The sequence below is a fragment of the Heterocephalus glaber genome, unplaced genomic scaffold, assembly GCF_053883595.1.
Source record: "Heterocephalus glaber isolate CG9 unplaced genomic scaffold, H.glaber_assembly_v1.0 deba00001504, whole genome shotgun sequence".
Classification (NCBI taxonomy): Eukaryota; Metazoa; Chordata; class Mammalia; order Rodentia; family Bathyergidae; genus Heterocephalus; species Heterocephalus glaber.
Window position 1 is genome coordinate 31,263,277 of NW_028258324.1, and position 18,018 is coordinate 31,281,294.

Below are 18,018 nucleotides of genomic sequence, written 5' to 3' on the forward strand. Positions count from 1 at the left end.
GGGAAGGGGAATTGCCTGTAAAGGTAAAACAAAAGTTTTGGGTATATCAATAGAAAAAGACCTATCAAACAAAAAATTAAAAAACACAATGTGGTGGTATTAATTACATAACTTTATACAGTTGACAAAATTCATTGAATTATACATTTGAACTGGTTAACTTCATTATATATATATATATATATATATATATATATATAAAATACCTTAAATCTTTAAAAAGCACAGAAATATATAAAAATGTAACAATGGTAACAGGATTTTACTTTGTCTAATTTCCAAAATATTATTCAATGAGGATGTATTGTTTTAAAATCAGATGTATTATTTTAAAGTCATTTAAAGATAATTCACATTATTACAAATACATGATTATACAATATGATCAGTTACATATATATAAACCCAGAGCTGAGAAGGAATTTGCCATTTACTCTGGATTAGAGGGTAGTAAAATAAATTCCTTTTAAAGATTTTCTACAATTAGTAATTTTGAGAGTGGATTTTGTTTTTTAAAAGGCAGCAAAAATAGAGAATAACTTGCAATTAACTGGAATAAATTTATCTTGAGCTTTTGCCCAAATGAGTTAGGAAGGCATAATATGCACTCATCCTTTGTTTTTATTTATTTTTTGGTACCGGGGATCAAACTCAGGTCCTTGCACTTGCACAGCAGGTGGTGAAACCACTGAGCTAAATTCCCGGCCTCTTCGTTTTTAAACATTATTCACTTTCTCCCCCATCAATGTGTCACAGAATTATTTTTTCAAGTTATTCTCTATAATGTTCAAAATGCCAAGACAAATATGAGGGTTTTTTTTAAATGTCTTATTCTTTAAAACAAGACTAGTTTTTAGACTTGGAGTATATTTTCCATTTAGCAATTCCTATTTTATAAACAAAAGAAACAAATAGCACCTTCAATTAATTTTTCATTTTGATCAGGAGTAGAGCAGATAGAAATAAAAGTAACTAATCTCTGTGGATACCTCATTTATGAAGTCTTCAGGAACACTTCTCCCATTCATATGATCCCATTGCAAACACAAAACCAAGCAATCTTTTTTCTTTTCTGAAGAAATCTTTAAATTCTTCCAAGAAAGAATCTTCCATTTAGGCCAAATGACTATGAATTTAAACTGGATAACAAAAAGCAAGAAGAAAAAAAAAGCACAAACCTAAACACTGTTTTAGAGCAAATAGGATCTGATGGTAATCTTGACTTAAGGGGCAAAATTAATAGGTTACAATGTTGTGACATGCCTCAATGCAATAATTTGGTGAAGATCACTTTTGGGAGACCGGCAAGAGAACAGACATAGGACAAATACTACACTTAAAATCTTGGTTGGCAGTGACAGATGACACATTCCTGGAAGTGGAAGCAGTACCAGAACCAGTGCAGTTAACAGATCATTGTAGCATCATCAATACATCCCAATCATTGTATGATGTTCTAATTCCTTTGATTTCCTCACATTTATTGGAAGGCAAAATAAAATTTGCGTTTCTTAGGGTATATAGCAGGATGCAATTCCTGTTGCGTTTTGCACTATGTCCAGTACTACTTTCACACTTTTAGACAGTAAGGCTCCACACTGCTATATAACAAAGGGGTAGAAAGAGGCTTGAGCAATTACTTGGACAGTATATTTTAGTTAATATCATCTCTGCTACATTAAAAAGTGTTTTAAACAATGAAGAACATAGTAAAATAAATCCACATGTATGGCAGTTGTACAGTTGGTTAATTCTGCAGTTCTCCAGCATTATCAAGGACTCTGGACAGTTCTATCTTTTCACTGAGCCATCCTCAAGCTATGGTTCTATGTTCTCTTGTGATCATAACTAGATACAGAAATTCCAAGTACCAGATCAGACAAGACAACAAAGAGAGCAGTTTCCTCCTTTAAGTCTATTACTAAGGAAAGTCCTTCTCAGACATCCCCTTGCAGATTGCTTCAGTCAGTTGCCATTGGCAAGGAGATTCATTCATGTACTCACTCCTCACTACTTTTTTTTTTTGGTACTGGGGACAGAACTCGGGACCTTGAGCTTGTGAGGCAGGAGCAGAACCATGAAGCTAAATCCCCGACCCCATTCTTAACTTTTTAAGGGATAAAGAGCAGGGCTGGGGATTTAGCTCAGTGGTTCCGGTGCTTGCCTTGCAAGTGCAAGGTCCCGACCTGGTACCAAAAAAATAAATAAATAAATGAAATAAAGAGACAAGGACCACATAATTGGCTCCTAACAGCTGGATTACCCTTGGGGCCGAGGCTCAAACATTCTTGGACACAAGGTTGGGCAGAGGTGGGGATACAAGAAACAAGACAGCAAGAAGGATTAAAATGGCTGTTGGAAAGCAACCAACAGTATTTGTCACAATTTGATAGGGCTGAAAACACACAGTACATGTGTCACACTGACTTCCACTGGCTAAGAAGGTAAAGGGCTGAACAAAAATAATACAACAATTACACATTTAAAAAAATTTCAGGTACAAAGAAGATTCAGTGAGATTCAGTAACAGGCACTAGTCTATCTACTTTACATGTACTAACATTTAATCCCCCCAATTTTTATCTGTATTTTAGATAAGGAAAAAAGAACAGAGAGAAGCCAAGTGACTTGCCCAAGACATAAGTGACTAAGTGGAACCTGGAGCTTAGGTAATCAGACTCCAGATTCATGCTTAGATGCTACTTTGTGCGGCACAGGGCAATAAAGAGGGGTACGCACATATTTAAATAGTAAAAACATCAAATAGAGAGGGGAAGATGTAGAAACCAAGCCACGAAATTATCAAGAGATTTACACACTGTACATTTTATTAAATATAGGGCTTTATTACAATTTAATTCTGGTTTAAGTTTTTTTTTTTTAAAAAAAAGTTGCCTTGCAATTCTTAACACTGTTTTTTGGCTAACCATTTTGTTTTTAGATTTTATACTTAATGATTATGGGCAGAAAATTAACTTTGTGTTAAAAGAACAAAGGAATTTTTCAGTGGTACAACACTCAAAACATATAACAAATACTCGCAAAGTATGAACATGACCACAAGGGGATGGAATCAGACAACATATTGCTTTTTATAGTACATTTATAATAGCTACAGACAAAACTGGTAAGTCATGCACATTAAATCTTTACTATGTACTAAAGGTTTTTACCTTACATTTTAAAATTAATCATGTCTCAAGGTTTGGTATTTAGCCAAAACTTAAACTGAGAAAAATGGCTGACAAATTGGCTTTTTAGACCACCACAGAGGAGCTGTCAGCTACAATATCCACCCTGGAATCATGGTGGAAAGTTCCTGGGAGTTGCCTTTTCCTGTGTTTTGATCAAGTCTATAATAGCTGACAGGACTGCACAGTCTCTGGATTTAGTTTCTTTCCAGTCTACAGGCTGAGGGCTTTCGATCTTCTCTTGAAGAAGGGTATCCAGTTCTTTTCTTAATTTCTACAGTTGGAAAAATTATACAGTCAACAAAGGCTGATATAGTCTCAAACTATGTAACAGATAAAAGTGACTTTCTTTAGCTCTACTGTAAAAAATTCAAACTTAATCACAACGATCACGTAGAATAGTTGGTCTGTTAATACCTCAAAAAATAACTTGGAAAAACTGCAAATCAATTTCTTAACACAATTTGCTCTGCTGAAATAAAGCAAGAAATGTCTAACGTATCAAAAACTTGTAGCAAAACCACAAGGCTATATGCTAACTTGTATGCAAGTTAAGAGAATTATGGAAACTGAAAGTGTAAATAAGGATGAAAATGATTAAAACGAATAATTGATAATTTGAAATAGGAAAAGGTCCAAAGGCGTAGGGGTGGCGGGAGGGGAAGGGGTAAGGGAAGAAAGGAAAAGAAAAATTATGAGAAAGGAAAAAACAAAAAGGAAACAGTCTATGTAAATAAGGTAGGGTGGTGGGGGTGAAGGGCACATAGGTAATGGGGGAAAAAATAAGAACTAAGATACATCATGTTCAGGTACAAGCACCCAATGATAAATGTAAATGTATTGTATACCTAAAATGTACCAATTAATAAATAAATAAAAATAAAAAAATAAAAAATAAAAGAGAATTATGTAGGGCCAGGGATGTAGCTCAGTGGTGCCATGCCTGCCTGGGAAGAGCAAGGTCCTGAATTCGATCCTTGACACTGAATAAAAAAAAAGACAGAGAATTATGTAGTCAGTCACCTTAACGAGATGGGCAATTCTTTCTGGAGACTGAAATATAATCCATTCATCTACAGCAATAGTCTCCTGATCATTATCCTTTTGGATGGAAATATCACCTCCAAAGAACAAGAGACAATATGGGGAAACTTCTGTGCAGTCGTACAAGTATATCTGTAATGAGAATTAAAGTGTATTATTGCATTCAGGAGTGCAAAAGGGTCATTACTACATTAACTCAACAATATCACCAATGTCAATCTCGTTGGTAGCTTCCTTCTCAAAGACATAGCAACATGTTCATGACAGGGCTGTAATTCGTACATCTCACTGCCGGGGGCTCCGAGTTGAATGTGTTACACTCCTGCCTGCTTAAATCACCAGCAATACACGTGTAGCTGTTCATGCTGCCCGATGGGACAGTCCTGGCATGTGCCACTGGTGGTTCAAGCCAGGAGGAATGAAGAGAACTCACTAGTAAATTATGCAGATTAATTCTGAATATTTTAAATGAACCACTCTTCATTAGTTCAAGTACACAGAAGTTTTATACTTTTGTTTTAACTTGAAATATGTCACTATTTTTTTTTTTTGTACCGGGAATCGAACTCGGGACCTTGTGCCTGCGAGGCAGGTGGCGGAACCACTGAGGTAAATGCCTCGCCCTATATCACTATTCTTTTGAACAAGATATTTTCTGAATGTCAAAATGAAAACACTACACTGAAATTATTTTTATCTATATATTCAGTATATTAAAAATCATCTCATGTTCTAAAGAAGAGAAAACCAGAATCCTGCTTAATATTCTAACCTATACTTAGAAAAGGCCAGGATTTAGGGGTGGGGGGGACAGGGCCACAGCACTGGGCTAGGTTCCCAGCCCTTTTCTTATTTTTAGTTTTGAGACAGGTTCACTAAAGTCCCTAAGTTGGCCAAGATAGGCTCAAACTTGGAATCCTTCTGCTTCAGTCCCTTAGTATGCCAGGATTACAGGTGCGCAGCACCATATCTGGTTTAAAATGCCAGTTTTTGTTTTGTTTTGTTTTTTTGAGACAGGGTCTCATTGTGTAGTGTAGGCTGGCCTTAAACTGTGTAGGTCAGGCTGACTTCAAAGTCACAGCAATCCTCCTGCCTCAGTCCCCTGAGTACTTGAATTATAGATGTCCACCACCATGCTTAGCTTTAAAATGCCAGTAATTCTTGAAAACAGGCTTTGAAAAGAAATCATGTAAACCAAATAAATGTCCAATTTTATGAAAATACAAAGATCTGTGATAACATACTGTAATATAAGTTAAAAGTACAGGTTATCTGCTTAAGGAAAAAAGTTATAATTTATTTCAGAAAAAAAACTGCTTACAGTTCAAAATATGCAATTACTAATAGTTCATATCCAAAATAATTTTAAATATTCACTTACACTACTTGTTCTCATCTTCAAGTGATAGATAAGCCAGTTGTAATTAAAGTCTGTTTGCTCCACATTAACGGACTTAGGATGAATAGAAACCAGGCCATCTGGTTTTGTGTGAACTTTCACCCTTAATAAAAGTTAAAATGAAGTTTGTCACAAGAAATTTTCTAAGGAATTTTGTCTTCAGTGCTTCAAAATTTTATAGGATTTAGTAAAAAGCAAACTACAGAATCTAAAAGAAAACAAAAACCCCCACTGATAAATTCAGTTTATTTTCACCAAATATAAATTTAAGAGTTTATACTTGAGGAAAGCAGAATTTTCTTAATGATACAGGGAAAAATATCAGTTAAATGACCAAATAAGAATACTCAATCATGTAACTAAACCCTTCAGGTGTAATCACTCAACATATTGGAAAGTGACAGAATATTCCCTGAGTGTGTTAACATATACTACATCACAAGGATGAAGAATGAAATTAATACCTAAATTAATTAAGTGATTCAGACCAATAGAACAATCTAAACATTTTACTATGACAATCACAGTATTAAAAAAGTTCTCAATTTATAGAATAACTCTGTGAAATGATCAATTTAAAAATTTTACAGACTGTGTACCCAGAAGAATATAAAATTAAAAATTTTTAAGGTTTTTTTCTTTTTTGCTAAAACTGATTTAAAAGAATCTATTTTAAAAATCTGTTTTAGTAGTCTCACAAATAAATCCTCCAACTTTATTTTATTTTATTTTTTAACTTAATTTTTTTTTGGTACCAGGGATCAAACTTGGGTCCTTGTGGTTGCAAGGCAAGCGACGGAACCACTGAGCTAAATCCCCGGCCCAATCCTCCAATTTTAAAAGAGGAATATGTGGAGTAAATGTATTTTGACACAATTTAGTTCAACCTTTCAATTCTCAGGGGTATTTTAAAAGTTATTTTTAAATAGTAATCTTCTGTATTAGAAAGAGCATAACAACTAATAATCCACAAATTGTCAAATTTCTATGGAGGACCAGATACAATTAAGTATCTTGGGCTTTAGGAGTCCTACAATTTCTGTCACAATTTCCAACTCTGCTAGAGTAGAAGGAAAGCAGACAACACACGAATGAATGGATATGGATTGTGTTTCAATAAAAATGTACAAAAAGCCTTTTAGTCTATAAGCCAAAATTTGCTCACTCCCTATACTGTAGACCAAAACAAAACACCAATCCAAAGAAAGCCACATTTTTTCATAAGGCCCTCCCAGGATGGCAGAGGAAGATAATAAAATGTTTTTATTTTAAATAGTCTCTCTGTGAAATTAGATGTAAAGAAAAAAAATCTGGCAAAGTGTTAACATCAAAAAAGCACTTTGCAACTTAAAATATGGACAGTTCAAATACAATGATTAAAATTTATTCATTTACCCATAATCTTGCACCTTAAAGTAAGGTTTTTCAACCTTGGCACTACTGACATTGAACTGGGTAATTCTTAGCTGTAGGGAGCTGCCTGTACATTACGGGATGCTTAACAGTATGCCTGGCTGCTATCTAGTACAAGTTTATCAGACCACCTCAGTTACGATACCCAAAAAAATATTACCAGGAACTGTCAAATATTTTGGGGTGGAAGGAGGCTGAAGTGGGGGATTGGTCACCTCTATTCAAAACTAATGCCCTAGAACAAAGTTTGCATGTTGGCCTATCTTCGCACACATTTACAATTACAGAAAATCCAGTATTTTCATTTAAAATCAGCTCTAGTATTTTGTGTTACTACACAATCATTGTTTTACATGTCCACCTATGGAAATGTCATAAATATCAATTATAAAACCGTAATTTCCCCATTACTACTAGACACATTCAGCTGTTAAAAAATATTTGGAATTACTCTCAGGACATTATTTCTCAAAATGTGTAATTATCAATAAGCCACTATTTTAATAATTCAATATATAATTCTAATCTACACTGCCTTCCAAAAGGGTGGTAGCAATTCACACACCACTAGCCATTTGTGTACCCTTACTAGAATCAGCTCAGTTACTAGGCTGAGAGAGGCTCGTATTTTATTAAAATAGTCAAATTACAATTTTATTGAAAGAGCAGTTACAAAAATATCCATTTTATAATCAGAGGGAGAAGGGGTGGGAAGAGAAAGTTCATGAGTGTGCACAAGTGAGATGGGGAAGCAGAAATTCTGAAAACAAATCTATTCTAATTTTTGTCTAGGTACTAGTTTATAATAGCTGGCTGGCTTTCCTAACATTCACATTTGGGTTTATGAACATTCTTTGTGACTGAGTGGTCAGACAGGTAACTCCAAGGATGTGTTGTGCGGGAGTGATGCCTATGTTAAATAATTTGCTTTCTTCTAAAGGGTCATGAGTAGGGCCCAAATGTGGATTAAAAAAAATTTAGAATAAAAGCTATGTTACAGTAGAGGATTTCAGAAATTTAGAACTGCAAGTAATTCATAATAATCGTCAATGCTTACATTTTTCTTTTTTTACTCAAATTCAGTCGGATTTTAGCAACTTTGGGATATAAACCAGCACAGATGACAGCTTTAATTATCTTCTCATTATCTATTGAGAGTGGGAGGGTAGAAAAAAAGAAGTAAAATACCAAGACAGTGGACAACAATGGCAAGTTACTGACACTGTGTTTCCTGGTTTACCTGAATTTATATTAGCTTTTGGATCTTTAGGATTTTTACTGCTTACAAATCCAGCTCCAAGAAGATGCTCAGCAAACTGTCCTTTCATGTTATGCAGCATCTACGGGAGCAATGGTTAACAAATACTTGAAAACCTTTCACACACTAGGGGGCCAAAAGCATACACTCATGAGTAAGTTTAGTTATAAGCTTTCCCTGATTTATGAAAATTTACAAAAATGTGATGTTTCGAAAAGGTGTCAGCAAACTACAAAAACCTGTTTTTGTCTATAAAATTTTATTAGGACACTGCCACACTCATTTATGTACATGTTGTACGATCAGAGATAAAAGTTTATAAATGAGACTACATGGTTTGTAAGCCTCGAGTACAATCTAGCCTTTTATAAGCTGTTTGCACACTACAATGAATAACCATCAGTACACAAAGACTGAAAAGATTCACTAATGTAACTCTTCACCCATATTTTGAAAAAGTAGAAAAACACAAAATAAGCAATATCCACATTTCTATTAGCAAGAATAACTGTTAACACATTAGCATATAGATTTTTTTAAGAAAAATTTTAATTTTAGTAAAAATGTTGCATGGCTCAGTATAAAGCTTTTAGGAAACAAAAAAATATCAATGAAGTCTTCCCTCGCCTCAATAATCTCCAGAAAGAATCACTCGTTCTAGGTAATAAGCAAGACTGCAGACATTCATTATGCATATCTACTAACAGAGTAAGAAAGAAATGTATTCTAACAATGAAATCAGTCTTATATACTATTAAGTTTTTTTTTTAAAAAAACAAAACTTTAATCAACTTTAGTTCAACTTAAAGAAGTTACGCAGAAAAAAACAGTGAATGGCTAGATGAATCAATGTGTTTCACAATTATAACAAATATTTTCTGAAGAAATATATGCTAAGCTTTAGGAGATTATGAAACATAAAGCTGATTAAATGTAAGTATATATACCTTTCTTTTATAAAGGTGTTACTTGAAATTTCCCACCAAATTTTCCTATAACAAACAACTCTCTTGGCTACCTCCTGATTTTCATTACTATTATACTGTTCAGGATAACAATTTTTACATTCTATTCTGTATGTGTAACTCTCACCGCTATTATATATTAGTTCTCTATTTAAATAATTTCAACTCCACACTACTAGCTGACTCAGCCATGCATTCATTCCTGAAATCCTCTCATGTTTTTAATAGGCAGCATTTGATAATGAGTTTTTTTAAGAGCTCAAAGGAACAGTATTCCTTAGATGCTTTGAATCTTGCCCTTCTACTTGAATCAAGATCTTGATTTGACATCATGTTCTCAAATAACACTTGGATTCAGCCATCTTTATCTATTTCTGGTTCATTTCATTTTTTTCCAGTTCAGGGAAATGGTCTTCTATAATTCTATGAATAACTATCAATTATACAATATCTCTATGTAGAGATACCTATTATCCTCATGGTGGATCAGCCAGTCTAAAAACTTTCTACTGGGCCAGAGATGTAGCTCAGTGGTGCTGCACCTGCCTGGCAAGCCCAAGGTCCTGAGTTCAATCCCTGGTACCAAAAAAATAAATAAAATAAAGAGTTTCTACTTATTCCTTTTACCTTTATCACTTGCATTCATAAACTATGAATATCCCAAACCTTTTTTCTACAGTATTAATTTGCTTTTAAAGGTGTCCATTCTGTTCCTTGTGATTTTTCTCTTTGTCTTCAATTGGGTCTTTTTATTCAGTCTGTTGACTTCTTTTCTTATTTATTTTTAACTGAATGCATATTCTTATTAAGCTATTCCTTATCAAGGAATAGTTTAGGTATCTGCTTTCGAAACATGCCAAGACCCACTCTCTTTTTCTTTGCCTACAGCATCCTTCAAAGGCTACATAAATGTGTTCTATCAATAAGTCCTCATGTCTCTTTTCACTTAAGCTTTTTCATTATGTAATTAAAAGTCTTGATTCATTTCATACATAATGTAATTAAAAGTCTATGTAATTAATTTTAAACATTCAATATTACCTGCAGTGTGTTTGAAGACAGAAAATATTCCCAGCAATAGTCTTTTTCATATCTGAAACCCCGTCGTTTAGCTTCTTCCCATCCCTATGGGACAAATGAAAAATTCTACTTTGGGCTGGGGATTTAGCTCAGTGGTTCCGGCACCTGCCTCAAAAGCACAAGGTCCCGAGCTTGATCCCCGGTACCAAAAAAAAAAAAAAAAAATTCTACTTACATTGTCCTTCACAGCAGAATACTTTTTTTTTTACTTACTAGTTTTATTTTAGTAATAATTTAATCTTCAACATTCAAAAAGTTCAAAGAATTTTGCAATTTACAAACTAAAAAAACACATTTTTTATGAGTCTGATCCTTAAAAGAAAACTGCCATGGAAATACTGATGTTTTAGACACACGAGCACAGGTTACGTAGTAACTGTATATTTTATACAAAATGGCATAATGAACATGAAGTATCAATCAAAAAGAACACACTGTTAAATTCTATGCTGTTTTACATTTTCAACTTGATAAATTTATATTTCTTAGTTGTAGAAAGAGGAAAATGGGGAAAAAGAAGATAGATTAAATAAGCTCAAAGGGGAAGAGGGGGGGACACAGCATTTTCTATAGTGTGCAGTGCAAAACAGAATCTAGGCCAGTGGTGGTGAACCTATGGCACACATGCCACAGCGGGCTGTTTGTTATCAATGAAAGCTCTAAAAGGTTCACCATCACTGATCTAGGCTATCGCAAAAAGATACTTACTTCCTCTAAAAACCAAAATACATTTAAATTTTATAAAGATGAATAACAGTTACCTTGAATAATAAGCCTGAATTTTAGAAGAGAATGTCTTCCTAATCTGAATTATAAGCATACTTACAATACCCAATCAAAGTGTTAAATCTGAATATAAGATTAGTTTATTAATGGAGATTGTCATGAAGCTAAGATGAAAGAAAACTATCAAATATAAAAATTTAAATAGTTCATTTGTTTTATTCTTTCCAAAACACAAATAAAGCATTTATCCTAAAAGGGTAAATATAATTGAGGTACTACAAAATTCAAAATGAATTAGCTATTTTTCAAATATTCACCTAATTTTAAACATTCTCAGCCATTTATTCCTGGTATGTGTAATATAATTTTTTTAAAGGTTAAATTTATTCCTATTCTATTTTATTATCAGTTCTTCAATGGAATAATCTATGAAAATCTAGCCAAAATTTTTTTTAATACCTCAAACGCATTCACAACTGTCAGGTGATCACTTCTAGTTTCCTTTGCTAATTCCTTTCTTCTTGCATCTGCAATCTTTTCTTTTCCCTAACAAATGAACAAAAAAGATAAAGGTAATTTAAACTTTTCTGACACTAAAAAATATTCTAATAAGGTAATAAAACTATACTAATAAAAATTTAAAAGGTATCTAAAGCAACAACTACTTTTAGTATCTAAATATGCTTAGCCTCTATGGTCCTATTTCTTACCAATGGAATAACAAAAGGATCTTTGAAGCTAAGACTAGCAGCAATAGTGAGTACCGGGTCTAAGCAACAGAAAAGAGCTCCAAAAAGAATCATTTTCCCAATATGTGGTTCAACTGGTAATCGTGCTAAGTGGACTCCAAGAGGTGTCAATTCTTCTTGTTTATCCAAAGCATTCTGTAAAGAAAAATTATTTTTAAAACAAGCATGGTAAAGCATTATGATTAAAGCTATTTTAGTTTACTTAAGAAAGATAACTAGTCACTACTCATTTTCTTAAACCCAAATGCTGAACTAGTTTAATCTTCAACTGATATTTCACTTTTCCTTATTGTTCTGCTGTAGTTTTTTCTATCAAAACATAAATTCTGATGTTAGCAAAGGTTAAAAATTTATTTAAACAAAAACAAAATTAATCCACAACTTGGCATAATGTTTAGTCAAATAAAAATCAACCACAAAAGCACAAGTGGTGCAGAAAAGACAAAAACAAAAAGATACAGTGATACATAGCTGGGTCAAACACACAAACCCTAGATTTTACTCCTTTAGGCGCAATGAGACAGGAAAGAAAAGAAAACGGTTGTGTCTAGAATCCTGGAAAATGGGAATGACTTGTACTCTGGCTCCCTTGGTAATCTGGTCCAACCACAAGCCTGAGAATGGCTCAACAAGTGGCTCTAAGATACCAAGAATTAGCAAAAGATCTGTAAAAATTACAAATCTAGGATTAGGGGAAAGGTAGACACTCAAGGAGGTGAGATTGAGGTCTCCTTCCCCAGAAGAAACAACATACATCATCCTCTCTAGAAGAATTATCATCCTGGGGTTTAAATTTTTATCTACAAATAATTTTATAAATAGAATTTCAGTACACAAAACTAGACATATAAGAAAATACAATAATTTTTAACATAAAATTAACATCAGACAAATTTCTAAACATTTTGATTTTACAAAAACTCGAAGAGAATAGAACTATAATTCTTCAGCCTACCATAATCTTTCTTTGGCGGGGGATGGGGGGTGGTGTGCCGGGGATGGAACTCAGGACCTTGCGCTTGCAAGGCAGGCAGCGGCACCACTGAGCTAAGTCCCTGGTCCTACCATAATCTTGATACCTAAGTTTGACAGGGACATTTGAAGAAAACTACTAAATAGTTTTATACATTAAAAAAGGCAAAGCAAAATACTGTAATGCCTAGCTGAATCCAAGTAGCTAGGTTTATTTCAGGGATCAAGCTGGTTTAACATCTGAATTATCAATGTAATTCAATACAACAGCAACAAAATCACAAACAGAAAAACTCTACATGTAGTTATTAGATGATACATCATGTTCTACTATGTAAAGCAGTATAAATATTTCAATTCTCCCCAAATTGATAATTAAGGCAGTGTGACACCAGCTCAGGATAAAAATACAGGCCAATATGCAAGCCCAAAGACACTTTGTCAAAGGGTATGGCAGAAAGAAGGATGAATTTTTCTGGAGCAGTGATAGGAACCTTTTAGATTTTTCAATGATACAAACAGCCTGCTGTGGCCTGCATGCCATAAGTTCACCACTACTGTTATAACAGTATTCCATCAATCAAATCTACCTATACAAAAGCTTAAGGCTCCTGTCTTACCACACACATCAAATACAGATGGATTACATAGCTAAATGTGAAAACAAAACAAGTTTAAAAAATAAAACTTCATGATCCCAGAGTATGCAGCATTATTATGGGGCAAAAAACAGTAACTCTGAAGCATTGAAATGTTTTGTGCATTAGAAACTATTAAAAAAAGCAAAGAAAATATAGACATAGTCAATACACAACTGATAAAAGGCTCTGATTAAGAGTACACAGGAAGTGTATAATCTACAACCTAACAGAAAAACAAGCATCAACAATACACTGAAAAGATTTCCAAATAGGCAGTTAACATAAAAAGCTGCTCATAAATTCAATGAGTCATGGAAATGCAAATTAAATCCAAAAATTAAAATAGCTAGACACTTACCAGTATGATTACTATATGACTGATAATACCAAGGATTAGTGAAATTATAGAGTAATTAGACTTCTACTTAGAACTCTCACCAACCATGTATACGTAATGACCCAGTGAATTCACAATTAAGTATATACCATTGAGATACATGTGAACTTGAGCAGCAGGAAACACTGAATACTGAAAAATATTCACATCAATGTTACATGGTAGCCCAAAATAGAAAATATCTTTCAGTTCTCATATGATAAAACATGGTAAAGAAAATAAATAAACTATTGTATATGTAAAAGCAACAAGGCAGAAGAATCTCACAATGTTAACTGAAAGAAAAAGGAATGCTGTTCCTCCCACCTATAAAGAAAAAAAATTCCATATACTTTTTGAGTTCGTATAAAGTTCACAAAATTGGCAAAATTAAACAACTCTTTACAGACATGCCTATTTGTATGACAAAACAAGTGAAAGATTACCAATACAGTAATGACAGAAATTATGATAGAGGCTATCTTTAGGTTTAAGGGACACAGGATAAACTGAAAGAACATACAAAGGGGGCTTTTTGCATGGGTTCTTCTTGACCTAAGTAATTACTAAACAGTGCTTACTTTGTCAGAAATCCTAAAATGTACATTTTTATTCTCATCTTTCCTGGATGTGCATGCTGTATTTCAAAATAAAAAGTGTTTCTAAAAAATTGTGGGTCTGATCCCTCAAGTTGGCAAAGATTTGCTGCCCTTTTCATGTACTGTCTACAAATGGCTAAAACTTGCTCTTCTATTCAATTAGGAGAGAGGAAATCATGCCACTTGGGCCTGAGTCCAGGTGTGTCTTCTGGTTGTCTATCTGTAGGATAAATAAGCTGATTCTCTGCTCACCACCTACATCTCCAGAATGACACTGTATTACCTAAAAGTCTGGCTGGGAAGAAGTCAATAGTAAAACCTCACTACTTCCTAAATTCCAGTGATCTCACTAAATCTAATCCAAATCCCAGTAGAGATAGATAATTACAATGCTTTTTCATTTAAACAGTTTATTATGTTAACAGATTATTATAATGTTCCAATGTATTCACATCATCAAAACTGGATGGCCCCCAAAACCTGCGAAATATTTAAAACATGTCTCTGACTACTCTAACCCAACCCTAACCATAAGAACTTATAAAAAAGACACAAATGTTCTACTTCTTTGCTATCCAGAACGGTAGCCACATGTATTACTGAGTATCTGAAATGTGTTATTAGAAATAGAGACTGAATTTTAAATTTAATTCATGGTTTAAATTGCTCCAAAAATTAATAGCTACAGGTATAGTGCACAGTAGATCTCTTAACTTCTGTGCCTTTCTCTTTACTGCGGGCATTAACTCACTAGAGTCCTGTGCCTCTTTAAATACAGTCTTGCTTGTGTGGGAGGGACCGCCCCTAAGGGGTCAATTAAACCTGGAAACAGTGTTTCAAAACAAAAATGACAGGTTGAGGACTTAAGCATTTTGGACAAAGACCATTTTGTTAGTATTTCTTCAAAAGAAATTTAAGAGTTGCCTTTAAAAAATATCTGTACTAGGGCTGGGGTTTAGCTCAGTGGTTCCACTGCCTGCCTCACAGGCGCAAGGTCCTGAGTTCGATTCCCAGTACCAAAAAAACAAAAAAAAACAAAAAAAACCCCAAACTGTACTATAATTACCTGAATTTGATAAAAAAAATGATAGGAAGAGGTGACTAAATCAAATTTATTTCAAGAATATACATAAAAACCAGCAACTAAAAAATTCAAAATTTCATGTATTTTAAATCAGGCTTGCAATGGAAAAAAAAAAAGAGAGAAAAAGCCTAATCCTATAAGAACATACCAAGCTAAAGTCTAATAACAAATTAAATTTGATACTTAACATTCATTGATTTATTAACACTTTATGCTAGAATTTAAAAGAAAAAAGTACAGAGTTTCCTCAAAGAACTAAAACTAGAAATTCCATTTGACCTAGCTAGTTCCCTTTTTGGTATCTACCCGAAAGTATTAAAGATATCACACTGCAGTGACACACCCATGTTTACAGCTGCACAATTCTTAACAGCTAAATCTTGGAAGCAGCCTGTAAGTCCATCAACAAATGAATGGACAAAAAAATGTGTTCTTTACACACAACGGAGTACTACTACTCTGCCATAATGAAAGATAAACTTGTCATTTGTACAAAAATGGATGCACCTCGAGACCATAATGTTGAGTGAAATAAATCAGACACACAAGCTTAAATATCACATGGTTTTTCTTACATGAAAACCCTACAGTATAAATGAAGAGCAAAATAAAAGATATATAAGAAATCTGGAGATAGATCTTTCCTGGAATGGAAAGGTCAAGAGATAGAGAGGTACGGGGCAAAAGGGGAAGGGAAAGGGAATTGTGATGTGTTATGTACACATACTAACTTCACACAAGGAATGTAAACATTATGTACTGCAAACATGTACTACTAAAAAATGTGTGTGTGTGTGTGTGTGTATATATATTAAACTTGCCAGTTCCATCAGGTGTCTTATGGAGAGCAACACAGCCTCATTTGACGGTGGATCCATTAATCTACTCAGAAAATAAGCAATTCCACCTAGCCTTAAAATCTGTGGGAAAGACAAAATAATTAAACATATACAATATATTAACATAACAATTTAGTCAAACCACCAAATTGACGAATGATTTTCAAGTTAGTTATTTTTATCAAATAAAAATTACATGTGACTATATAAAATACATTTAAAGGCCAATATACTACTGCCTTACCAGTCAGAGAAGTAGCTAGTTAAAAATCTCAAAAATTCATTGAAAGCACAAGGTCCCAAGTTCGATCCCCAGTACAAAAAAGAAAATCTCAAAAATTGACTACTGATTACCTTCAAAGTAAGGCTTAATACATCAAAATATGTAAGATGCTAAAAAATGCTAAGTGGTTTCTAATAAGGGATAAATCTTAAGATGTAACAAGTAGCTAACATTTCTGAACACTCATATGTGTCATATACTGTTCGAAGAAGTTATATGAAGTTAGATAATCTGCCCAATGCTTCAGGGAGGAAGTGGGATTCAAACATAGGAAGCCTAGTTCCAGAACTGCATATAACTATACACTACTTAATATACATCTGAAGGAAGGTAAAACAATTGTCTGAGACATGAAAAAAAGTTCTTATACATTAATACAGTACTTTCTTCTATACAAGATTTTGCAATTAGAATACTACCTCCCATTTAGAATCTTCACTCTCCCACCTAATTTACCTTTATTTGCAAACAAAGTTCTTCCAAAGGAGTTCTCAAAATTTCTGGTAGTTGATAGTCATCTAGAAGACTTGCTCTAAGACCATTATACAGATGATAGCAATGACCAGGTTGAACTCTTTAAAAAGAAAGAAAAAAAAACCCCAAAAGCGTTATCAATGACTTTTTAGAATTCCAGAGAAAACAGTAAAGGAAAGCAGCCAATATTTATTTCTTACATGCCACAAAATTAGTATTTCATTTCTATGAATCTCATTTCCTTCTTCCCATTAGTTCTTGAAAAACCCTAAACCCTCTTTCCTAATGTGTCAGTTTTTGGGTTTTTTTAATCATGGTTTTTCTTTTTAATTAGTATGGAATATTATACATAGTTATGAGGTGTACTGTGACACTTAAATACATGTACACAATGTGTACTGATCAATCACAGTAACTGGCATTTCCATTTCCTTAATAACTTTGTTTGAAGCCTTCAAGTGCCTCTCTTTTGGCTATTCATAAAATATGTAATGCTTTATTATGAACTAGCCAACCTATTGTGTTACAGAACATTAGAACTTACTCTTCCTAATTGTATTGTGATATTTATCATATGCTAATTTCTTTAACAAATACAAGATTCCTTATCGCTGCCAATACTCTGGTTCCCTATTATGGACAGATTTCAGATGAGCATGCTTAGTAAGAGCAGTCTACTCAGGTCAAAATGAAGAGTTATAAATTCAAATGTGCCTGTGGATACATGGAATTATGTCAGCCTGTCTGTTATTTGAAAAGACTTTAAGTCCCTTTTATTTAGTGAGCTTTCAGAGGGACACTAGAAATTTCAGTTTCATATTGGCAACTAGTGACATGAGTGATTCCATTTTTCCAACAATATTAAAGTCATATGTGAAGAGGTAACAGAAATTCATGTATTATTCAAGCACAGTAAGTACTTCTG

At 33.6% G+C, this 18,018-nt stretch overlaps 1 protein-coding gene across 1 annotated transcript in view; it reads right to left on the reverse strand.

The window, feature by feature from the left end:
* Positions 1-2,799: 2,799 nt before the first annotated feature.
* The window catches only part of Dhx36 (DEAH-box helicase 36), a 48,591-nt gene continuing 33,372 nt past the window's right edge, over positions 2,800-18,018 (reverse strand). The window contains exons 16-25 of the mRNA XM_004834484.3: positions 17,076-17,193; positions 16,319-16,417; positions 11,787-11,960; positions 11,536-11,622; positions 10,312-10,395; positions 8,288-8,387; positions 8,105-8,195; positions 5,617-5,737; positions 4,215-4,367; positions 2,800-3,465 (exon numbers count right to left, since the gene is read on the reverse strand). Coding sequence (XP_004834541.1) covers positions 3,304-3,465; positions 4,215-4,367; positions 5,617-5,737; positions 8,105-8,195; positions 8,288-8,387; positions 10,312-10,395; positions 11,536-11,622; positions 11,787-11,960; positions 16,319-16,417; positions 17,076-17,193 — 1,189 coding nt within the window. The 3' untranslated portion in view covers positions 2,800-3,303. The remainder of the gene's footprint in view (positions 3,466-4,214; positions 4,368-5,616; positions 5,738-8,104; positions 8,196-8,287; positions 8,388-10,311; positions 10,396-11,535; positions 11,623-11,786; positions 11,961-16,318; positions 16,418-17,075; positions 17,194-18,018) is intronic.